This window comes from Amphiprion ocellaris, chromosome 11, assembly GCF_022539595.1.
Source record: "Amphiprion ocellaris isolate individual 3 ecotype Okinawa chromosome 11, ASM2253959v1, whole genome shotgun sequence".
Taxonomy (NCBI): domain Eukaryota; kingdom Metazoa; phylum Chordata; class Actinopteri; family Pomacentridae; genus Amphiprion; species Amphiprion ocellaris.
The window spans coordinates 33,634,952-33,658,764 of NC_072776.1; the positions used below are offsets into that span (position 1 = coordinate 33,634,952).

At 40.0% G+C, this 23,813-nt stretch overlaps 1 protein-coding gene and 1 pseudogene across 5 annotated transcripts in view; one reads left to right on the forward strand and one right to left on the reverse strand.

The window, feature by feature from the left end:
- The window catches only part of LOC111581845 (uncharacterized protein KIAA2012), a 29,960-nt gene that overhangs the window by 1,206 nt on the left and 4,941 nt on the right, over positions 1–23,813 (forward strand). For 2 of the 5 annotated variants that reach the window (XM_055015435.1, XM_055015433.1), the window contains exons 4-22: positions 9,998–10,076; positions 11,755–11,857; positions 11,922–12,047; positions 12,610–12,756; positions 12,838–12,964; positions 13,315–13,484; positions 13,587–13,734; positions 15,229–15,285; positions 15,375–15,427; positions 15,900–16,077; positions 17,277–17,417; positions 17,658–17,816; positions 18,776–18,874; positions 19,805–19,879; positions 20,525–20,592; positions 20,687–20,937; positions 21,686–21,790; positions 22,246–22,408; positions 22,558–22,678. In XM_055015435.1, coding sequence (XP_054871410.1) covers positions 11,768–11,857; positions 11,922–12,047; positions 12,610–12,756; positions 12,838–12,964; positions 13,315–13,484; positions 13,587–13,734; positions 15,229–15,285; positions 15,375–15,427; positions 15,900–16,077; positions 17,277–17,417; positions 17,658–17,816; positions 18,776–18,874; positions 19,805–19,879; positions 20,525–20,592; positions 20,687–20,937; positions 21,686–21,790; positions 22,246–22,408; positions 22,558–22,678 — 2,278 coding nt within the window. In that variant the 5' untranslated portion in view covers positions 9,998–10,076; positions 11,755–11,767. Of the gene's footprint in view, positions 1–8,532; positions 9,577–9,997; positions 10,077–11,754; positions 11,858–11,921; positions 12,048–12,609; positions 12,757–12,837; positions 12,965–13,314; positions 13,485–13,586; positions 13,735–15,228; positions 15,286–15,374; positions 15,428–15,899; positions 16,078–17,276; positions 17,418–17,657; positions 17,817–18,775; positions 18,875–19,804; positions 19,880–20,524; positions 20,593–20,686; positions 20,938–21,685; positions 21,791–22,245; positions 22,409–22,557; positions 22,679–23,813 lie in introns of those variants that run through there. The other 3 variants (XM_023290215.3, XM_055015434.1, XM_055015436.1) reach the window with 3 other exon arrangements.
- LOC111581856 (NLR family CARD domain-containing protein 3-like) lies at positions 97–7,335 on the reverse strand (annotated as a pseudogene).

Consider the following 23,813-nt stretch of genomic DNA (forward strand, 5'->3'; position numbering starts at 1 on the left):
ACTCTTCCTGGATACTTACTCATGACTTTTGACTATTCCCCCTGACTTTTGACTTGAACAAATCTTGGATCGGTAAAGATCAATATTCATAAGGAACACTTTTGAAAAAGACAATTTATTTCATTTTTTTTGTTATTGGGCCCATAGTTCTGTGCACAGTATTTTTGTATATTGTTAAAATTATTTTGCAAAACTAAAAGTTACAATTTTACCCTTTAAATCTGTCGCTTCGTTATTACTTAAACTCACAGCTCCTTACGAACCTAGTAGTGACGTGTACATACTCTGAAGTGGGTTACAATAGCATTTCTTTTAAACCAACAAATCAATAAGGACAGTATGGTTTGACCTTGCTGTAACGACTTTGCAGACTTTCGACTGCAACTGCAGTCTTCTTCAGAGCGTCATCCAACGTGTGATGACGTGTCCTTTTTTATCACGTGGCTGATCTGACAGATCTGTCAGAATCGGTCAGATCGGTCACGCTCCCTGCTGTCCGGTGGTCTCTGGAGGATGGAATCCCAGGTATGCAAGAGGGAGTAGGCCCCCTTATCCCGGTTCATGGAACTGCTCGCCCGCTTCCTGATCTCGATGGCTTCCTTAACCCATTGTGTGTATTTGTTGGCTTCCGATGTTACAATCCTCCCCCTGTCCCAGTGATAAAAAAAGGACACGTCATCACATGTCAGATGACGCTCTGAGGAAGACTGCAGATGCATTCAAACATGTCAGCATGGTAAAACCATACTGTCCTTATTGATTTGTCGGTTTAAAAGTAACGCTATTTTATAGTAAGCAACAGCAGAATGAACATAATACAACTATCTTGGAACATGCCGATACCATCAGGGAATAAAAACTCCACTGACAGAAAGACCTGGTCATTCAGTATATTCAGGTAGTCAGCTGACCTCATTCTTTGGGAACATAATGTTACTGAACCTGACCAACCCCAGATCATAACTCTAACCCCCACAGGCTGGTAGACACTAGCCATGATGAGGGCATCACTTCATCCACCTCTCTTCTTACCCTGATGCCCCCATCACTTTGGAACAGGGTAAATCTGGACTCATCAGACCACATGACCTTCTTCCATTGCTCCAGAGTCCAATCTTTATGCTCCATAGCAAACTGAAGCCTTTTTTTCTGATTATCCTCACTGATCAGTGGTTTTCTTAGAGATGAAGAGGAAGACGACTCACAAGTGGACAGTGTGTCTGAATAAAGACACTGATGAAGCAGTGGAGGAATCTGAGACAAAGGATGAGGAAGTGAACTCAGAGTCAGGATTTTTACCCACAGCCGTTTATTCTCCTCCATCACACACAAGATGAAGGAAGTTCTCATTTCATCACTAGAACAGGACTGAAACACTCAAATCAGGATCAAGTCTGGATGCACAAAAACCTGATTTTCACTGGACAATAATGTGTGAAAGTCTGTCAGCAGTTTGTAGATTCACTGCTTCCTCTCTCATTTCACACTTTGTGCGGCTCAAATGCTTTTAGTTCAAGTGAGCGTCAGAGGAAACACCACATCCTGATTTTCACTCAACATTTGACTGGAAAAAGACGCAAACTCCACATTTGGCTCCTGGAATAACCACAACCTCCGTCTTTGAAGAGGAACAAGTTTACAAGGAATCATTTAGAAGGATTTCAGAAAAAAACAGATTTAATCCATGAATGTGAAAACATGTTTGAGTGACAGAGTCATGGAGAGACTGAACTGTCTGTCTGATCTGTTCAACACTGTTTCTCTACCAGGAGGAGACTCTGGATACTGAACTCAACACAGACACACTGAGGAACCAGATGAGAACCAGAACCCAAATCCAGGATAGAGAGGTTGAGTGAATGTGGTGTTGAAGGTGTGGAGGTGGATCAGAGAGTCAGAGGAGACTCTGTAGAAGGACAGAGTTCCAGCAGGAACGTCCACATAAACTGAAACTCTGTGAGAGACTGAGGAGGAACTGATGGATGTTTGAACGTTATTGTGTCTGACAGAGTAACCATCATCATAGCAGATCAGACTCCAGGACTGATGATTAGATCCAAACCGACACTCAGTACTGAGTCCTTTCCTTCTGATTCCTCTGTAACTCACTGATATATCAACCATTCCTCTCCACTCCACCTCCCAGTAGCAGCGACCAGTCAGACCAGTTGTACACAGCAGCTGCCACTACTGGTCAAACCTGTCTGGATGATCAGGATATGACTGAACCTCCTCCACAAATGTCACCTTCCTGTTGTTGTCAGACAGTTTGAGTTTTCTGTGTACTGTGTTTGTGTCGACTGTGAGTTGACAGGAATCTGATGGAGAGAACAAACACAACACAGCTGCAGTTATTGATGGATCATGTGATCAGTATTAAAACTTTGATGATGACCTCAGAGATGTGACACTTTGAAGATGCTTGAATGTGCTGCTTTGTTTCCATCAATCCATTAAAACACACTTACACTTCCTCAGACCTGGTGTCAACCATCGGACTCCAGCAGGCGTCACCCTGAAAGGAGGAGGACGGTCAGAGCAGCAGCGACTCTTTCAGCAGCACACATGGACGTTACATGGCTCTCACACTGTTCCACTGATAAAGGACCAGTCCAACATGGAGACACAGACACCTGAATGCAGCATCTCTAAAGTCCTGTCCTGTGCTCGTCACGTTCCAGCTCAGTTTACACTCATTATTCAGCTTTACTCATTGATGCTTCCTCTGTTCATGGAGCTAGGCTAACAGTTTACCCTGCTTCCTGTCTTTGAGCTAAGCTAGGCTAACAGTTTACCCTGCTTCCTGTCTTTGAGCTAAGCTAGGCTACTGGTGTGCTCTTGCTTGAAGTTGTTGTGCTAAGCTAGGCTGACAGTTTACCCTGCTTCCTGTCTTGTGCTAAGCTACGGTAACAGATTAGATGCGCTTACTGTCCATGTGCTAACCTAAGCTAACAGTTTACTCCTCACTCCAGTCGTCGAGCTAACCGAAGCTAAACTAACAATTTTGCTCTGTTCCCCTAGGCTAACAGGTTCCCTCTGTGTCACGTCCGTGTGCTAAACTACGCTAACAGTTGCCTCTTCCATTCAGTCATGGTGTGTAGCTGAGCTAACAGTGTTCTTCTGCTTCCACTCTTTGTGTTCAGGTCGGCTAAAAGGTTCCTGAGAGTGTCTGTCTGTCTGTCTGTACCTGAGAGTGTCTGTCTGTCTGTCTGTACCTGAGAGTGTCTGTCTGTCTGTCTGTACCTGAGAGTGTCTGTCTGTCTGTACCTGAGAGTGTCTGTCTGTCTGTCTGTACCTGAGAGTGTCTGTCTGTCTGTCTGTCTGTCTGTCTGTACCTGAGAGTGTCTGTCTGTCTGTCTGTACCTGAGAGTGTCTGTCTGTCTGTCTGTACCTGAGAGTGTCTGTCTGTCTGTACCTGAGAGTGTCTGTCTGTCTGTACCTGAGAGTGTCTGTCTGTCTGTACCTGAGAGTTTCTGTCTGTCTGTACCTGAGAGTGTCTGTCTGTCTGTCTGTACCTGAGAGTGTCTGTCTGTCTGTACCTGAGAGTTTCTGTCTGTCTGTACCTGAGAGTGTCTGTCTGTCTGTACCTGAGAGTGTCTGTCTGTCTGTACCTGAGAGTGTCTGTCTGTCTGTACCTGAGAGTGTCTGTCTGTCTGTACCTTAGAGTGTCTGTCTGTCTGTACCTGAGAGTGTCTGTCTGTCTGTCTGTCTGTACCTGAGAGTGTCTGTCTGTCTGTACCTTAGTGTCTGTCTGTCTGTCTGTACCTGAGAGTGTCTGTCTGTCTGTACCTTAGAGTGTCTGTCTGTCTGTACCTGAGAGTGTCTGTCTGTCTGTCTGTCTGTCTGTCTGTACTTTAGAGTGTCTGTCTGTCTGTATCTGAGAGTGTCTGTCTGTCTGTACCTGAGAGTGTCTGTCTGTCTGTACCTTAGAGTGTCTGTCTGTCTGTATCTGAGAGTGTCTGTCTGTCTGTCTGTACTTTAGAGTGTCTGTCTGTCTGTATCTGAGAGTGTCTGTCTGTCTGTACCTGAGAGTGTCTGTCTGTACCTTAGAGTGTCTGTCTGTCTGTATCTGAGAGTGTCTGTCTGTCTGTCTGTCTGTACCTGAGAGTTTCCAGTCTACAGTCTGGATCCTCCACTTTAGCTCTCAGCTTCTTCTCTCCTGAGTCTCCTGGATGGTTGTAGCTCAGGTCCAGCTCTCTCAGATTTGAGGTCTTGAACCTCAGAGCTGAGGCCAGAGAAGCACAGCCTTCCTCTGTGACCAGACAGCCTGACAGCCTGCACACACAAAACAACACAAACCTGACGCACAACACTTGGATGGATGTTTCTCACTCTTGGTTTTCTTCTTTGTCTTTCAGCTACATTTTGCTGCAGATTTGATGCATCTGAGGCAAAAAAAAGAATCAATCTTACATTTTCTTTCAGTTTCAAAGTGTGAGTCCTGACCTGAGAGCTTCCAGTTTACAGTGTGGACTCTCCAGTCCAGCAGAAAGACTCTCCACTCCTGAATCCTGCAGGTTGTTGTTACTCAGGTCCAGCTCTGTCACACTGGAGGACTGGGAGCTGAGGACTGAGGACAGAGCTCCACAGCTTCTCTCTGACAGATTACAGTTACTCAGTCTGAAGAGACAAAGATATGAATAGAAGTAATACATTGAGTACAGTATCTTCTGTCCTGTTGAAAACACAGCCGTGACTTTAACAACAAATACATCCCACTATGTCCAGAATACAGCAGCAGTAAGTACATCTATCAGGTGATCAGGCGTCACAGAGTCAACAGGATAAATCAGCATCTCTACTGGTGAGAAGGTGAACTGCTCAGGTGGTCAAACATCTGAACATTGTTCTCCACATCTTCTCCTTCCTGTCCAACAGCTGAACTGCAGAGTTTAGTCACTGAATAAACATTGAACATTAAATGTTTTTTCTAGTGTTTCCTTTTCATCGACCCGTATCTGAAACATTCTATTTTGTAAAATGGTGGAAACTAAAACAGAACCTGGAACCAAGACTTCACAGGTTCTTCCAGGTTCTGGTTCTGTGATGCAGGTTCCAGGTTGTTCAGTTCCTGTAGTAGAAGAGGCCTCATTAAGAGAAACTAGTGCTAAAGGTCAGTAACACAACTGATCTGAGTCATACAAATACAGAAAACCTCCCACCTCAGCTGTTCTGCCCATCATGAATAAAAACACATGTTAAATGGTCATCAGTTGAACAGGTTGATGAGTCCTGTCCTGAGAGCTTCCAGTTTACAGTGTGGACTCTCCAGTCCAGCAGAAAGACTCTTCACTCCTGAATCCTGCAGGTTGTTGTTAGTCAGGTCCAGCTCTGTCACACTGGAGGACTGGGAGCTGAGGACTGAGGACAGAGCTCCACAGCTTCTCTCTGACAGATTACAGTTACTCAGTCTGAAGAGACAAAAAGCAGATTATTCTGATGAAACAGCAGCAAAATGAAAAAGGATCTTCAGTCTCCAACTACTTACAGAACTTTGCTGGAGGCTTTGACCACTGGCAGCAGCCTCAGAAGAACCTCCTCTGAAGCAGAGTATTTCTTCAGGTCAAACACGTCCAGATGTTCTCCTGATGACAGTAAGATGAAGCCCAGAGCTGACCACTGAGCAGGAGACAGTTCATCTGTGGACAGACGTCCTGATCTCAGGGACTGTTGGACCTCCTCCACTAGAGAAACATCGTTCAGTTCATTCAGACAGTGGAACAGATTGATGCTTCTCTCTGCAGACACATTCTCACTGATCTTCTTCTTGATGTACTTGACTGTTTTCTGATTGGTCTGTGAGCTACTTCCTGTCTGTGTCAGCAGGCCTCATAGGAGATTCTGATTGGACGGCAGTGACAGACCCAGGAGGAAACGCAGGAACAAGTCCAGGTGTCCGTTTGGACTCTGTAAGGCCTCGTCCACAGCTCTCTGGTGGAGATGTTTTAGTTCAGGTTTCCTATGAAAAACTTTCAGCTTCTTGGAGGCAGTTTGTTGTTGTTCTTCCAGCAGGTTGATTCCAGAGTTGATGAAGGTCTGATGGACATGAAGAGCAGCCAGAAACTCCTGAACGCTCAGATGGACGAAGCAGAACACCTTGTCCTGGTACAGCCCTCTCTCCTCTTTAAAGATCTGTGTGAACACTCCTGAGTACTTTGAGGCCATTTCCAGATCGATGCCACACTCTGTCAGGTCGGACTCATAGAAGATCAGGTTTCCTCTCTGCAGCTGATTAAAAGCCAGTTTTCCCAGAGACTCAATCATCCTCCTGCTGTCTGGACTCCAGTGAGGATCTGTCTCAGCTCCTCCATCATACTTGACCTTCTTGACTTTGGTCTGAACCACCAGGTGGTGGATGAACATCTCAGTCAGGGTTCTGGGCAGATCTCCTCCCTCTCTGGTTCTCAGCAGCTTCCCCAGAACTGTAGCAGTGATCCAGCAGAACAGTGGGATGTGGCACATGATGTGGAGGCTTCGTGATGTCTTCATGTGGGAGATGATGCTGCTGGCCTGCTCCTCATCTCTGGATCTCTTCCTGAAGTACTCCTCCTTCTGTGGGTCGGTGAACCCTCTGATCTCCGAAAGTGAATGGAAACATGAAGTGGATGTCCTGGTTGCTTTTGTCTTCAGCCCAGTCCAGAGTCAACTTTTGTGTTAACATTGTTTTCCCGATGCCAGCCACTCCCAGTGTCATCACTGTTCTGATTGGTCCATCTCTTCCAGGTGAGCCTTTAAAGATGTCTTCTGCTCTGATGCTTCTTTCTGCTCTGTCTGCTTTCCTGGATGCTGCTTCAATCTGTCTGACCTCATGTTCATCATTGACCTCTGCAGTCCCTCCCTCTGTGATGTACAGCTCTGTGTAGATCTCATTCAGGAGGGTCGGCTGTCCTGCTTTAGCGATGCCCTCAAACACTCTCTGGAACTTCTTCTTCAGACCACATTTAAGTTCACGTCTACAAACTGGAGCAGCAAGTTCTGAATGAAGAAACAACATGAGATCAATGAATAAATGACAGCAAATATTCCAACAGTTCATCCTCCTAAAGACTGATTGTGTGAAGATATTCTGAGACTTTAGTAAATGTTCTGTTGATCAGCAGCTTCAGTCTTTCCACAAATCCTCTTACTGCTCTGCAGACAGTCAGCCAGCTTCTCCTGCTTCATCCTCCTCAGGAACAACACTGTGATCTGCTGAAACATCTCTCTGCTGCTCCTCTGCTCTTCGTCATCACCCTCCAACTCCTCCTCATCCTCCCTCTGACTCTGAGCATTCTGGGTAATCTGGACTCACAACCTTCTGCATCTTCTTCAGCTCCCTCTTCACAAAAGTCACCATGTTGGCCTCCAGCAGCTGGAACAGAGAAATGTGTCAGAGTCCATCAGAGTGAAATCATGGAGCCAAACATCAGATCCATGTTGGACACACTGACAGTCCACTGGTCTACAAAGAGCAGCATGGAGACGCCTGAACACAACAGATGGAGAACAACTTGTTGTCCATGAACTCACCATGAATATGGAGTCCAGGTGATGCTGCTGGACAGACTGAGCTCTGGGAACCTCTGAGTTCTGCTGCTCCACTCTGTGGATCAACATCAACAGTTAACTCGCACTTTATCACACAGAGACAAACACCAGCTGAAGGTCCATGATGTTCATTAGAGATTCCAACATTAGTCTGTTTTCCACTGCAGGAACTTTCTCTTCATTTTGGCTCAACATGAACCTTTGTTCTGACCACAGGAACCGTCCCTGTAGAACCTCTTTCAGGACTGTTTCTATGAGTTCAAAGTTCCTACTCCAGGGTTGGAACTTCTGAGAGAACCTGGAAAACTGCTCTGTAGGACTTGATGCTGACTGATTAAACTCAGAGAGGACAACAAGAACCATTTTTCTGTCCTCTCAGCCAACATATAGGCTAATATACATGCTAACATTTCCGCTAACATACAGGCTAACAAGGCTTATATGATCACAGAACTGGAGTTTTGTCCAGTAAAACTATTTCTTGATATTTTAGTGAACTCAGAGTTCTTGCTGTGATCCACCTGGTTCTCTTTTTAATGTCTCTGTGGATGATGTTCACGTTATTAGCATCACTTCTTCAAAACATTTGTTCTGTTTGATGAGGAGCCAATCTGCTATCAGACTAGCAGCTCTGAAACCTTGTTCTGAACATCTTACCCCTCTGCAGCAGGAGGCTGTTCTCCTTTAAATCCAATAGGAATACCCTTAGACCGGTCACTCCTGAAGGACACACAGCTGGATGCAAGTCCAGGTCCAGAGGACTCTGGTCTTTGATGGATTCTGGTAGATCATGAAGAAACCCACCAGCAAGAGAATTTCATTTTAAATTCTTTCAGACATGAATCTTGTAGCAGAGTTTCAGAGTGATTTAATGATGGAACATATTTGGAACAATGACAGAACATTTGACACAACAGTCAGTAGTTTGATTTCGCAGCTTACGTCTCTGCTGCAGGAGGTTGATGATCTTTAAATTCAATCATGCGACCCATCGACCTGTTGCTCTTTAAGGACACACAGCTGGATGCAGGTCCAGGTCCAGGTCCAGGCATAGATCTAGGTCTTAGTCCAGGTCCAGGTCCAGGTCCAGGTGGATTCCTGTGAATGATGATGCAGCAGTGATGTGATGCTGAGCTCTGACATGCACCAGAGTCCTGGACAGTTAGAGATGCTGGTCTCACCTCTGAGCTTTGCTCTGGTTCTCCTGTTCCCCACACAGAGAGCTTTTAGAGGGAGGGACTCCCTCCTCTCTGTCCTCACACTCATCCATGCTGCTCAACTCACAGCAGCTCACACACACTTTCTACCTTCACCTGCACAGGAAACAAACATCATTGATCCACTCAAATCCTCCTGGAAAAGATCAGCTGCTGCACTTCTACTATCAGTCCAGCAGATGGAGTCATGGAGCTGCAGAGGCTCACAGAGAAACCGAAAGTAAAAAAGACGACGCAGTTTGTATTCTGAAGAAACAAAGAAACATCAGCAGCTGATCAAACTGACTGAAGTCAATCAATAATCTAATATAAATATTGACTGATTACAGTAAATCAATAACCTAAGAATCTTATTGATGGATGTTTAAACAGCAGTGATCCAAAGTTTGTGGTGAAATAAGAAGTGAACATGTAGAAACATCACAGAGCAGAAACAAACAGCAAAATTACTGAAGTTAAAGCAGCAAACAAAGCAAACTTACACTTTATTCAAAGCGCTGAAGAAGAAGAAGAAAGTTTCCAGTTGACACCTGAACACTCAGATAGGTGATCTGTTTCCTGGAACCAGTCAGGACTCCACCTATGAGGAAGCAGCAGGCAGACTTTCACAATAAGAGCACATTTTACAGGCTGATTCTGACCACAGACTGTAGAGTAACGATGACATAGCTGCTGTTATCCGTTACTACTGTCATTTAGCTGCTGCTGCTAACAACATTAGCCTCCATAGAGGAGATAAACTCTACATCTCAGTAACTGGGTGGACTCTTCTCCACATCTGGACATCATCACATCTAAAGCAGTGACCTACGTTACTGTAGCAGAAGTTACTGTAAGTTAACATCAGACTGGAACCTCTGATCATAAACATGTTCTAACATCAGGGTTTAAAGTTGTTCTCTAAATCTCTTTTCATGATTATTTACATTGCAGATGTAGAAACTGAAGCCGTCATGAAAAGTTTCATCTTTGAGCTCAGCAATAAAAAAATGAATAAAGCAGAAGTCAACTAGTGATATTTTCTGAATCATTTGTAGCTGAATGTGACAATAATATGAAATAAAACATATAAAATGCTTTTGTTATGAAACATTTGGTCACACAAATGAAATTAAAGTTTTTTTTGTTGAACTTTTATAACTGGTTGAGCAGCTTTGACGAGTTGAAGCACCACCCCTAAAATATGTTTAATGTTATTGTGAGGTGCAGCTTTAAGTTGTGTAACAGAAGTGTGTGTGTGTCCGACTGAACAGCAGGTGAAATGTTGCCACAGCAACAACAACAACAAACACCCTGGATGAAACCCGGTAACAAGGACTGAACACACAGCAGGTTTGTTCTGTTTCTGTCTTTCAAAGCTTCATTTTATTTGATTATAAATCTACCAACAGCTACAGACTTTCTTTTACCAAACACTGATGAATTAAATCTGAATTTCTCTTCCTGCTTCTCATTTTTCTTCATCAGGAACATTTTCAGGTTTTAATCCTCGACTTCTTCACTGCTGCTTCATTTAAGCTGAATCTGCTGTTTTGTTTTCCTCTCTGCACTGTAAAATAAATAAAATCTGTAAACTAAAAAAAACCCAATCTGGCAGGGAAAAAAATACTCTAAGATCCTAAAACTCTAAAAACTGCACTCACAAATATCTGTATAATAATTTTAGTTTTGTTTTAGTTGGTTGAAATACAGTAAAAATGTAATTTCATGATCACATTTTGTAAAAGAACAAATTATTTCTTGTAAAAATGCAGATTTTTAGTGGAAATGATTTACAGCTTGGCCTGATTTATTTTTTACTGTCAACATGTAAATTAATGCTTTTCTTCTGTCATTTTAACAGATATTATTTATAATTTAACAACACAGGAGAAAACTAACAAAACAATTATGTAAATTTTTTTCTATCTTTAATATAAATAATTATTCTTTCAAATAATATTCAACTAAAAATAAAAATTTATATTTTGTTCATTTAAGTGCAGTAAAACTGTGGATTCATTGTGAAATGTTGTTAAAGAACTGTTATTTTTTTTTATAATATTTTAGGATATTATTTTACATTTGCATTATTTGAAGGAAAATAAATATTAGAACTCAATTTGATTTTTTTTTCTTTACAGATTTTACTGTTTGGTATAAAGCATCAATTCAATTAAAGAAATAAAAAACAACAATAAAAAATCAGCCAAAACTGTAAATAACATCAAAATCAAGAACTTGTATTTTTATAAATAATCATTTTTACGTGTGACTAAAAATGCACAATTTTACTGCATTTAAGTCAGCTAAAATATTATTATTTTACAAATAATGATAAAAAAACGCTAAATATCTCTATTTTTTTCCTAATTTAAATGCAGTAAAACTGAATTTATTGTCAAATGTGGTTAATGGACATTTACTTAAAAAATATTTTAATGCTATTTTAAATATGCTGTGATTTGAAGATATAAATAAATATTGGGACTCAAAAATGGTAAATACATTTTTTTAATTGTCACCATACGTAATATTGTGTAAAATCACAGGAAAAAGTATTACTACATTTGACAATAAATCCGCAGTTTTACTACATTTAAATGACCAATATATGTATTTTACAGATATTTAGCATGATTGCATTCAAATGACAGTTTAAAAAACTATTTGCTAATGTTGGAAAAAAGTGTTAGGGCTCAAAATGGCGAATAGTATTTTAATTGTTGTTTTACAGATTTTTGTGTTTTGGTAAATTACAGGTAATATTCTGTAAAATCACAGAAAAAATATTAATTTATGAAAAACAACAACAAAAAACTTAGATAAATAATTTTTTGAATAAACACAAAAAATACACCATTTTCTGCATTTAAATCAGCTAAAATGTCGTTATTTTCCATATATTTGCTGTTATTTTCATATTTTTTGAATATTTTTCACCCCATTTATTTGTGGTATTCTTGCTGCCAGATTTTCAGAGTTTTTTTTGCAGTATTTTGTAATAATCAGGTTTATTTTGTCCCTCCAGGGTTTAACTCATCATGCAGGATCCTCCTCTGTCCAGACTGAGTCGAGGTTGTGGTCGTCTGGTTTCATCCAACGGACGTCTGGACGTCTGCTTCACTCCTCAGGTAAACTAATCATCCTCCTAATCAATCAGTCCTTTATCAATATGTGATCAATACTCTCCATCAGCAGGATTACTACATCTGGAGGGATCAGGATTCTCTACTGCGTTTGTCCAACAGTCTGATGGGAACAGAATCAACGCTTCCAAAGACGTACAGTACTAGAAGAGGAGCTCTACTGCTGTACTCACAGGTAGAAGTACTGCAATACTCTGTACTCACAGGTACAAATACTGCAATACTGTATAGTTACAGGTAGAAATACTGCAATACTCTGTACTCACAGGTAGAAATACTACAATACTCTGTACTCACAGGTAGAAATACTACAATACTCTATAGTCACAGGTAGAAATACTACAATACTCTGTACTCACAGGTAGAAGTACTGCAATACTCTGTACCCACAGGTACAAATACTGCAATACTGTATAGTTACAGGTAGAAATACTGCAATACTCTGTACTCACAGGTAGAAATACTATAATACTCTATAGTCACAGGTAGAAATACTACAATACTGTATAGTTACAGGTAGAAATACTGCAATACTCTACTCACAGGTAGAAATACTACAATACTCTATAGTCACAGGTAGAAATACTGCAATACTCTGTACTCACAGGTAGAAATACTGCAATACTCTGTACTCACAGGTATAAAAAGAGGATTTTAAAAACAGACTCGGCTTATATTATTCTCCAGATGTTTGACAGAATCCTGCTTCAGGTTTTTATTCCTTCTTCTGTCTCCAGCATTTGGTTTCGATGGAAAGCAGCCGTCGTCCAGGAAACAGAAACAGGAAGCAGAGAGCAGCTCGGAGATGCTGTCAGCAGGTGGAGCAGCAACTGAGCATGCTCAAAGACCCGACGGCAGCCGTTTTGAACCACAGCAGCAACCAGGTGGGTGGAAGAACTTCAGCAGGTGAAACTTCTCAGCTTCTTCTTCTTCCATCTGCTCCATCTTTTATTCTTCTCCTGTAGTTCTTCTCCTCCAGGCCTCCAGTCCTTCCTCCTCTGAACCTCCCTGCAGCCTCCAGAACCCTGAACACCAAACATCAGCAGCTCGGTCCAGAGAGAAACACCAAACAACCAGAGAACCAGTCTGAAGGTCTAAAAACGTTCAGCAAACATGAATTAGTAGAGCCATTTAGTCTCTTTGTGGTTATTTTACATTTGTTTATGGTTGTTTTTGTCCCAAGTTGATAGTTTTTGTGTGAAAGTTGAGGCATTTGGTGTCTGTTTTTAGACATTTTGCATCTTTTTTTGGTTGTTTTTGGTTGTTTGTGCTCTATTTTGGTCATTTTGTGTGTCATACTGTTAATTCTGCATCTCTTTTTTGTTGGTTTTGTTCCATTTAGGCTTGTTTTGTGGCTAATTTTGTCCATTGTGCATCCCTTTGTTGCCATGTAGTCCTTTTTCCAGTTCGATCATGTTTGTGTCACATTTGGGGCATTTTAGATAAAGATGGTCAGCTGAGCACCAGAAGGAGAGTCAGGCTGGACCTGGACCTCCAGATACCCAGGACCTCCAGGACCCCCAGGACCTCTGGGACTCCAACCCCACAGATGGAGCCTCATCCCTGTGGACAGCCTGTAGGTTTGACCCCCGAGGAACCAGAGAGGCCCCAGGTGACTCCTAATGATGGAGGTTATATCCAAACATATTTGATCTTGTTTGTCTTTGTAAGACAGTGGTTTTATGATGCTCTTTGTCTGTCCTGCTGTCTGCAGATTAGCATCAACATGAAGCATCACAGTACAGGAGAGCTTCATGATCGAAACAAGAACAACACTGGTCACCAAGCAGCTGATGGAGGCCGTCAAGATGATAGAGGAAGCTGTGGAAGATCTATGAGTGGAAGCAGATGTGGCAGGACAAGTGAGTATGCATATGAGATGAGATATAATGAGATAAGATGGAATAAGTTGAGATAAGATTAGATAATATGAGATAATGAGATTAAATAAATATATGAGATGAGATTAAATGAAATAAGGCAAGATAAGATGAAGTAAATCTAGATCAGTTGAATGAGGTAATGAGATGAGATGAAATGAGAAGAGATGAGATCAAACAAAGTGAGATGCAAGTTAAGATGAGGTAGTATGAGATTAGATAAATTTAGATTTACTGAGATGAGATTAGATGAGTTGATATAAGATAAAATGAGATGAGATCAAACAAGATAAGTTGAGATAAAATAAAAAAAATCAAGAGTAAATTAGATAAATCTTGTCTATATAAGATGAGATGAGATCAAATGAGGTATGAGATGAGATAGTATGAGATAAGGTTAGGTAAACTGAGATGGAATTAGATAAGATAATGAGTTGACATAATATGCGATTAGATAATATGAGATCAAACGGGATTAGATAAGACAAATTTGGATAAAGTGAGGTAAGTCGAGATTAAATGAGATTAGATGAGTTGATGTAAGATGGGATAAAATGAGATATGGGATGAGAGACGGTAATGTGAGAGGAGATCAGATAAATTCTGATAAAATGAGATAAACTGGGAGTAGATGAGATGATATAAAATGAGAAGTTGACATAAAATAAGGTGAGAAAAGACGATATAATATGAAAAGACTGGTTGAGATGAAATGAGATAAGATAAGATAAAATTAAATAATATGAGATGAGGTGATATGAGATGTGATGAGATAAAATGACAAGAGATGAGATTAGCTGAAATAAGTTGAGATGAGGTCATTTTAGATAAAATGAGGTGTGAGATGAGGTAATATGAGAGGAGATTAGACAAGACAAATTGAGATAAAATGATATAAGCTGAAATTAAATGAGGTAGGATGAGTTGATATTAGATGAGATACATTTAAATCAAGTAAATTGAGCCAAAATGAGTTAAGATGAGAGAAAATAAGGTAAGATGAGCTGAGATGAGATAAGATGAAATAGGATAAAGTTAGATAAAATAGGATAAGGTGACATAAAAAGAGATAAAATGGGATGAGATTTTTTTTTAATCCAGAAAGAAATTCTTGCCCAATATTGCTCAGAAAACACAAAGCGACATAACCTGAGAAATGTAGTGACTGAAAAGTAGTAAAACATGATATATTACTGAAATAAAATAAATCTAGAATAGAGTAGTAATAAGTAAAATTACACATGAAGATGAAATATTGCACCTAAAACATGAGATGAAAATGAAATATCACACAAAACATTGACAATGTCGTATTTAAATGTGAAATATTAAACACTAAATATTGTACATGGAAATGAAATGTTACTGAAACTGATATTGATATGAATGTTCAGATCTAAGCTGTCTGTTGTACAGTTTATTTTCTGTCATATTAATAAATATCTTAAAAATAACATTTTCCTGAATGTTCTCCAGTCAGACGTGCAGCAGAGCAGCCGTCAAACTCTGAATTTGAACCAAACTCTACCTCAGGTATCGTCTACTGTACAACACCTGTAGTAGAAAAACAATAAAACCAAACGTCTGCTGCTCCGAATGATATCCACGATACTCTGCTGCAGGTCTGGTCCTTCCTCCTCTGAATGCTGGATCCTGCAGACAGAACTCAGTTATGGTAAGAAGTGTCGGTTAATTTGGAGAAACCGTTGGGTAGAGGTTAAATAAGTTGTTGTCATTTTGTCTTTGTCTGGTCACTTTACCTCTCATTATGTCATGCTACACTTCTTTATGGACTTTTTTGGGTCCCATTTTGGACATTTTGTGTTTGGTTTTAGTCATTTTTGCATCTCTTTGTTCCCTTTGAACTCTGGTACTGTTGATGCCTGGTCCTCATCAAGAGCTGCTCTAGCACGTGTTTTGTGATGTTCAGACGATGCTTGTCGGTATTAAGAAGCTCAGAGGGTTTTTTTTTTTCAAACATAGTGAGTATTTCTACAGATTGTTGGTAAAGACCAATGGTTTCAAACACTCCGATTCACTGACATCCTGTTCTGCCTCATTCTGATGTTTTAATGTTAACTGATCTGTGTTTGCAGTGCCGATTGTGACTTCCTGATTGAATCTGTGTTTTTTGTTGATTATTGCAGTCCACATTGGAAGTCGTGGGTGCTAATGGACATCCTTCCACAGAGATTCAGACTGTTGGATCTGGACATCAGGACGATCAACCTCAGACAGGAGAAGCTGAGATTCTCCTCCAAGAAAATCCAAAAAGATGCAATCAGCAGCCTCACTTTCTACCTCTGCTGTTTCCTGGGAGGGATGGTAAGAATAAAAAGAAAAAATCAACAATAGTTATCCTTCTAGGAATAGATTTCAGGACGGATGGTCACCCTTTAAAGTGACTCTCCTAATTGAGGACAGTGAATGTGTCTCAGCAATTTTAGTATAAAGACTCCTGGATCTGAAGGTCCAGTCTCTGGTGGATCAGAACTCCTGGATAGAACTACACCATGAAGACTAAAGAACACTCCAAGAAACTCTGAGAAAAGGTTGTTGAAAAGCATCAGTCAGGATGACACAAGAACATTTCCAAGTTCCTGAAGATCTCTTGGAGTCCAGTTAAATCCATCATTAAGAAATGGAAGGAAGATGGAACATGAATAAACTAGAGCAGGATGTCCTCAAAAACCAAGAGACCGAGAAGGAAGAGACTAGAGAGGGAGGCCACCAAGACTCCTATGACTCCTCTGAAGGAGTTCCAGCTTCAGCAGCTGAGATGTTAGAGACTGTTCATCCAACAACTGTTGTCTGTTCTTCACCAGTCAAAGCTTTATGGAGACAAAGAGAAAGACTCTGATGGAAAAATCTCAGATTAAATCTGGACTAGAGTTCACCAGAAGACATGTGGAGACTCTGAAGACACCTGGAAGAAGGTTCTTTGGTCTGAGGAGACCAGGATGGAGCTTTTAGTCCATCAGACTAGATGATATGTTTGATGGACAGCAAACACTGAACATCATCACAAACACACCATCAGCACTGTGAAGCATGGTGGTGGCAGCATCATGATGTTCCTCAGCAGCAGGTCCTGGAAGGCTTGTAAAGGTAGAGGGTAAAATCAATGCAATAAAGTCTAGAGAAATCCTGGAGGACAACTTGATGGAGTCTGAAGAGAACTGAGACTTGGAGAAAATTAGTTTTCCATCCAGATGAGTCAAAGCAAACAGACAAAGATCCTCAGAAATGGTTTAAAGACAACAAGGTGGAAGTTCTGGAGGCTGAGTCAGAGTCTAAACCTCAATCCAACTGAGAACTAGAGTCTGGACCTGAAAAGTTCTGTTCACTCCTGATCCCTGTGGAACCTGAACTTCACACAGTGTTGAAAAGCAGTAAAAGGGGAAACTTCAGATGAGGGTGAATTAGATGGTGGGAACAGATCACTAGAATACTTCTAAAGTTAGATCATTGCATCAAATGAACTTGTTCTGTTATGTTCTGAGTTTCCTTCCTCTGTCTGTCAGAAGATCTGAGTGGCGACAAACAAAGAGAAGGAAAAGTAAAACCAGAGAAACGACGTGTTAAAACCGAGGCAGCAGAGCGACGACGAGGACGATGGTTTTCTTCTGACGGAGGTTCTGTGGTTCTGCTGCAGCCAGGAGATGGTAAATATGAGATATTTTTCCGGAAGTTTGGAAGTTTTGCTTGAGATTCTTGGATTCTGTAGCCTCAGATCCAGGCTCCAGATGATTCACACAAGTTAAATTCATCATTTGTACACAATATTTACAATTATTTTGCCCTGTTTTCATGCTTAATATTTTAAAAAATGTATATATTTACCATTTTAAAATCCTTAACATAACTGAACTTTCTTTCAAGTAATGCCTTACATCTTCCTGCAGATTCTTGTCTTCCACCAGAACCGTCTGGTTCTGTTGCAGGACGTAGAGGTCCGGGAAGACAGAGCTCTCTGGCTTTCTTACAGAACCTCCAGAACCTCTGTGAACCCAGCGACACTAACAGAGATGTGGTGAAGGGAGTCCTGCCACTACAGCTCAGAGGTCTGTGGAGATAAATGTTTATTTAATCATTATCTACTTTAACTCTCTGAACTCCTAAAACCTGCCACAAACAGAAAACAACAAAAAGAAGACACAAAGTGACAAAAATTGTTGAAAAGACACACAAAACCACGAAAAACTGGACGGAAAATGACAAAAATGATATAAAACTACACAAAATGAGAAAAACAAGGCAGAAAGTGACAAAACTCTCCCAGACACACAAAGCAACTAAAACAAGACACAAAATGACAAAATAGATAGAAAAAACCTAAAACGAAACTCATAGCAAGACACTATATTACTACACTGTGACAAAACTGTCCCAAAGCACACAAAATGACCAAAACTAGACACAAAGCAACAAAAACAAGACAGAAAACAGCAAAAACAAGACAGAAAACAACAGACACAAGACACAAAACAACAAAAACGTGATGCAGAACAACTTAAAACAAGAAAAAGCAGATACAAATGGACCACAGAGTGACAAAGCTTTCCCACAGACACAGAAAGCAACCAAAACAAGACACAAAATTACAAAAACGAAACCGAAAACAGCTAAAACAAGACACAAAAAGACAAAAAATAGACTGAAAAAAACTAAAGTGAGACACAAAGCAAGACACTATTTGACTGCACGGTGACACAATTGTCATAAAACAACAAAAACAAGATAGAAAACAACAAAAACAAGACAGAAAACAACAAAAGTCTGATGCAAAACAACCTACAAGAAAAAGCAGATACAAAACAACCACAAAGTAACAAAGCTTTCCCAGAGACACACAAAAACGACGAAAACAAGACTAGAAACGGCAAAAATGAGACTCAAATAAAACTGCAAAACAGTGACACAAGACAAATGTTTAAAATTTTGCCACAAAATATCAATATATATGTATGTATACATTATATACCTAAATCTAGTAACAGGAAGTTGTCATGTTGGTTTCCAGATGTTCAGAGCAGCAGGTCTGTGGGCAGCTTGATTCTGGGTCCTGATGGGGAAATAATCCGACTGTCTCTGTTCAACAACAACCAGGACCAGACTGAAGGTGATCAAACATCTGACAGTAACTGATACCTGATCAATAAACCGTCAGTTACTCACCGTCCCTCTGTCCGTCCCTCTGTCTGTCTGTCTGTCTGTCTGTCTGTCCGTCTGTCCGTCTGTCCGTCTGTCCGTCTGTCCGTCTGTCCGTCTGTCCGTCCCTCTGTCTGTCTGTCTGTCTGTCTGTCTGTCCGTCTGTCCGTCTGTCCGTCTGTCCGTCTGTCCGTCTGTCTGTCCCTCTGTCTGTCTGTCTGTCCGTCCGTCTGTCTGTCCCTCTGTCTGTCTGTCTGTCTGTCTGTCCCTCTGTCTGTCTGTCTGTCTGTCCCTCTGTCTGTCTGTCCGTCTGTCCGTCTGTCCGTCTGTCCGTCTGTCCGTCTGTCCGTCTGTCCCTCTGTCTGTCTGTCTGTCTGTCTGTCTGTCTGTCTGTCTGTCTGTCTGTCCCTCTGTCTGTCCCTCTGTCTGTCTGTCTGTCCGTCCGTCCGTCCGTCCGTCCGTCCGTCCGTCCGTCCGTCCGTCCGTCCGTCCGTCCGTCCGTCCGTCCGTCTGTCTGTCCCTCTGTCTGTCTGTCTGTCTGTCCCTCTGTCTGTCTGTCTGTCTGTCCGTCCGTCCGTCTGTCTGTCCCTCTGTCTGTCTGTCTGTCCCTCTGTCTATCTGTTTGTCCCTCCCTCTGTCTGTCTGTCCCTCTGTCCCTCTGTCCCTCTGTTCGTCTGTCCGTCTGTCTGTCCCTCTGTCTGTCTGTCTGTCTGTTTGTCCCTCCCTCTGTCTGTCTGTCCCTCTGTCTGTCTGTCTGTCTGTTTGTCCCTCCCTCTGTCTGTCTGTCCCTCTGTCCCTCTGTCTGTCTGTCTGTTTGTTTGTCCCTCCCTCTGTCTGTCTGTCTCTCTGTCCCTCTGTCTGTCCCTCTGTCTGTCTGTCCCTCTGTCTGTCCGTCCTTCAGCCCTGCAGGTGGTTTCTACAGATGGACAGGAGTTCCCCTGGTTCATCCTGCTGCAGCCTCAACACACACTCCCAGGTAAAACACACAGTACAGGTGTGTTACCTGTGCAGGTGAGCAACACATATGTTACAGGTAGCTGATAGAAAAATTAAAATATTGACTTTAATGCATTTATATCCATTTTTTTGGCACTTTTGTGTGTTAATATCCAGATTTTTTTTTTTTACACGTGTGTTAATTTTCATATTTTTAACCCATTTTTACCTTAATATCCAGCTTTTTGACGCATTTGCGCCTTTACACCAAAAATGTTGACACTTTTAGGTGTTAATATCCAGAGTTTTGACACATCTGTGTGTTAATATCCAGATTTTTAACATTTTTGTACATTAATATCAAGATTTTTACAACAGTTTTTGTAATCATATTAAAATTTAATACAATAGTTTACAGATTTTTTACACTTTTTTTGTTCTTTTTTAGTATTATTGTACTTATTTTTGACACATTTGTGCATTAATATCCAAATTATGACGTTTGTGTGTTAATAAGATTTTTAGCCTTTTTTTGTGTCAAAATCCAGATTTTGGACACGTTTGTACAATTAGCACTCTATATTTCTGTTTTTATGAATGCAAGGAACTTTAAAGTATCATGAAATCAGTTTTTAGATGCTCAACTCTTGAATTATTCCTTTATTTTACTGTACTTGGTGTCCAGAAGCCGAGGAGGAGCTGAACACAGATGATCCTGTAGGCGACATCCAGCAGCATCAGTCCGTCCAGAAGGTTAGTGAACGTCCAACAGCATCTAAAGTGAAGGTCAGAGCTCATTCAGAGCAGCTCTTCATGGACGTAGATGGTTTTTGTTTCCTTGTTTTAGCAGCTCTTGGATGTTCTTGGATCACCTGAGATGGACTCATCCAGCAGCTGCACTGACTCAGGTACAAACTCTGCTGTTGCTTTCATCAGAAATAAGTCAAATTTAAATCCAAGAGAGAACAATAATGGCAGCGATGGGAAGAATCTACTGATGGAACAAAGAGGAGGAAACACTGAGGAAGAAGAAGATGATGAAGAGGAGCAGAGCAGCTCAGAACACAGCAGCCATTTACCTGCATCACCTGGATCAGGGTTTGTGTGATTCATATTTACATAGACTTTTTACTATCAGTTATAGTTTATAAATCAGCTTCATTACAAAGACACACATCTGTTTGGGTTGTTTTGTGTCTCTTTATTTTAATTATGTGTATTTTATTGATCATTTTGTGTTTTTTGTTGTTATTTTTGTGTCTCTGTGGTAATTATGTGTATTTTATTGATCATTTTGTGATTTTTGTTGTTATTTTTGTGTCTCTGTGGTAATTGTGTATTTTATTGATCATTTTGTGGTTTTTGTTGTTGTTTTTGTGTCTCTCTGTGGTAAATATGTGTAATTTTGTCATCATTTTGTGTTTTTTGTTGTTGTTTTGTGTCTCTTTGTAGTAAATGTGTGTATTTTTGAGATAATTTTCTGGGTTTTGTAGTTGGTTTTGTGTCTCTTTGTGGTAATTCTGTGTATTTTTTTATTATTTTGTGTTTTTTGTTGTTTGTGTGCCTCTTTGTGGTAATTGGGTGGATTTTTTCATCATTTTATGATTTTTGTTGTTTTTCTGTCTTTTTGTGCTAATTAGGTGTATTTTTTTCATTTTGCGGTTTTTGTTGTTCTTTTTGTGAATCTTTGTGGTAATTGGGTGTATTTTTTTTAGATCATTTTGTGTTTTTTTGTTGTTGTTTCTATGTGTCTTTGGGGTCATTTTTATTGCCCTGTGGTCATTTGTGGTTGTTATGTGTCAGTTCAAAGTCTGTTTCTCTTATTTTGGTAATTTTGTGTCTACAGTCAGATCATGAACTTTCCTGAAGCAGCAGCAGAAGAAGAAGAAAAACCACCTGTGGACCAAACCAAGAAGAGGCAGAACCCTGAGAACGTTGCAGTGGCCACAGGGTGAACCAGGAAGTCTTATAAACTCTTAGAACAGTTCTCTTTGTTTATTTAATAAAACCAGACAAAATGTTACAGACCTGAACTAATAAACAAAAGCTAACAGACTGTAGCTACCAGATAAAATGTAATGGAAGCTAACAACCAAAAGGAAAGAGACATAAGCTAATAAACAAAAACATAAACTCTTAATCAGTATTTTATATTTCTGCATAAAGAATACAAACCATCAGGTTTTTGCACAAGTCTGAAAAATAGATAAAGACGAGCCATTTGAACAAACTTGGTCATTTATCTATTAAGGAAAATAATCTAATATTACATATCTGAGTGTAGATTGATGTTATAATCTGTTGGTGTTTTAGGTCAAAATTTATGCAAAAATGAAGAAAAATTTGAAGGATTTGGAAACTTTCAAACACACACTAATACATTATTTTGTCCTTTATTTTATTTAGGAAAAAGAATGCAAAAATGGTGAAGAGTGCAGAATCAGACAAACAGAAGACGAGGAGGAAAGAAAAAAGAAAACAAAAGACAGAAAGTGATGATCAGTCGAAACAAGAAGAGACAACGAACCAAGAAGAAGAAACTCTGGATCGCTCTGTTCTTCCATCTGTGGTGAGAATTTACTGATTTATTGCTCATATTTAGACCAAATACTGCTTTAAAACTGCATAAAATATCAATAAAAGTTTAAATTATGAACACAAAATACCAGAAAACTCGAAACACATGGAACTATCTGGATGTTACTGACTGAATTCTAGAAAAAGAAGATGAGAGAAGGTCTGAGAGGAGATCTGAAGATGAAGGAGGAGGAAGAAGAGTCTGCTGAGAGGAGGAAGAGGAGGCTGAGGAGGAGAGAAAGGTCAACAGAGCTACATGTTGGTAAGACGTCACAAATACTGTCTGATGCTAAAAATAATTAGCTAGCACCACTGTGAGACGCTTACAGTCATGTCAACAAAATAGTACATCCCATAGATATAATTGAATTTCAACATATTTGTCTATTAGCTTCTGTCTGCTAGCTTGTGTTTATTGGCTCTTATCTCTTAGTTTTTGTTTATTAACTTCTGTTAGCTTCTGCTTATCAGCTTTTATTGGCTATCGTGTATTAGCGTCTGACACTTTATCTGGCAGCGGCAGTCTGTTTTGGGTATTAGCTTCTGTTAGCGTGTGCTTATTAGCCTCTGTTAGCTTGCTTCTGTTTATTAGCTTTTATTTTTTACATTTTGTCTCTTTAATTTATTGACTTTTATGTCTTAGCTTTTGTTTATTAAGTTTGTTAGTTTCTGTTTATTAACTTATGTTAGTTACATTTTGTTAGCTTTTATTTATTGGCTCTTAACTCTTAGCTTTTGTTTATTAGCTCCTGCTGCCTTTGGTTTATTAGCTTTTGTTTATTAACTTTTGTTCATTACACCTTCCCTGTTAGCTTTAGTTTATCAACTTCTGTCCATTAGCTTCAATCTGTTAAACATTTTGTCTGTTAGCATATGTTTATTAGCTTTTGTTAGCTTTTGTTTATTCACTTCTGCTAGCTTTCATTTATTAGCTTCAGTCTGCTGGCCACCGTCTGTTAGCTTTTATTTATTGGCTTTTGTGTCTTAACTTTTGTTTATTAACTTCTGTTAGCTTCTGTTTATTAGCTTTTTTTGACTATTGTGTATTAGCATCTGACTGTTACACTTTGGCAGCTACACTCTTTTATTAGCCTCTGTTAGCTTGTGTTTATTAGCTTTTATTGCTTCTGTTTATTAACTTGTGTTAGTTACACTTTGTCTGCAAGCTTTTATTTATTGTCTCTTAACTCTTCGCTTTTGTTTATTAGCTTCTGTGTGTTAGCTTTTGTTTATTCGCTTCTGTCTGTTGCATTTTATCTGTTTGCTTTTGTTTATTAGCTTCTGCTGCCTTTTGTTTATTAGCTTCTGTGTGTTAGCTTTTGTTTATTATCTTCTGTCTGTTGCATTTCGTCTGCAAGTTTTTATTTGTTAGCTTCTTTTAGCTTTTGTTTTGTTTT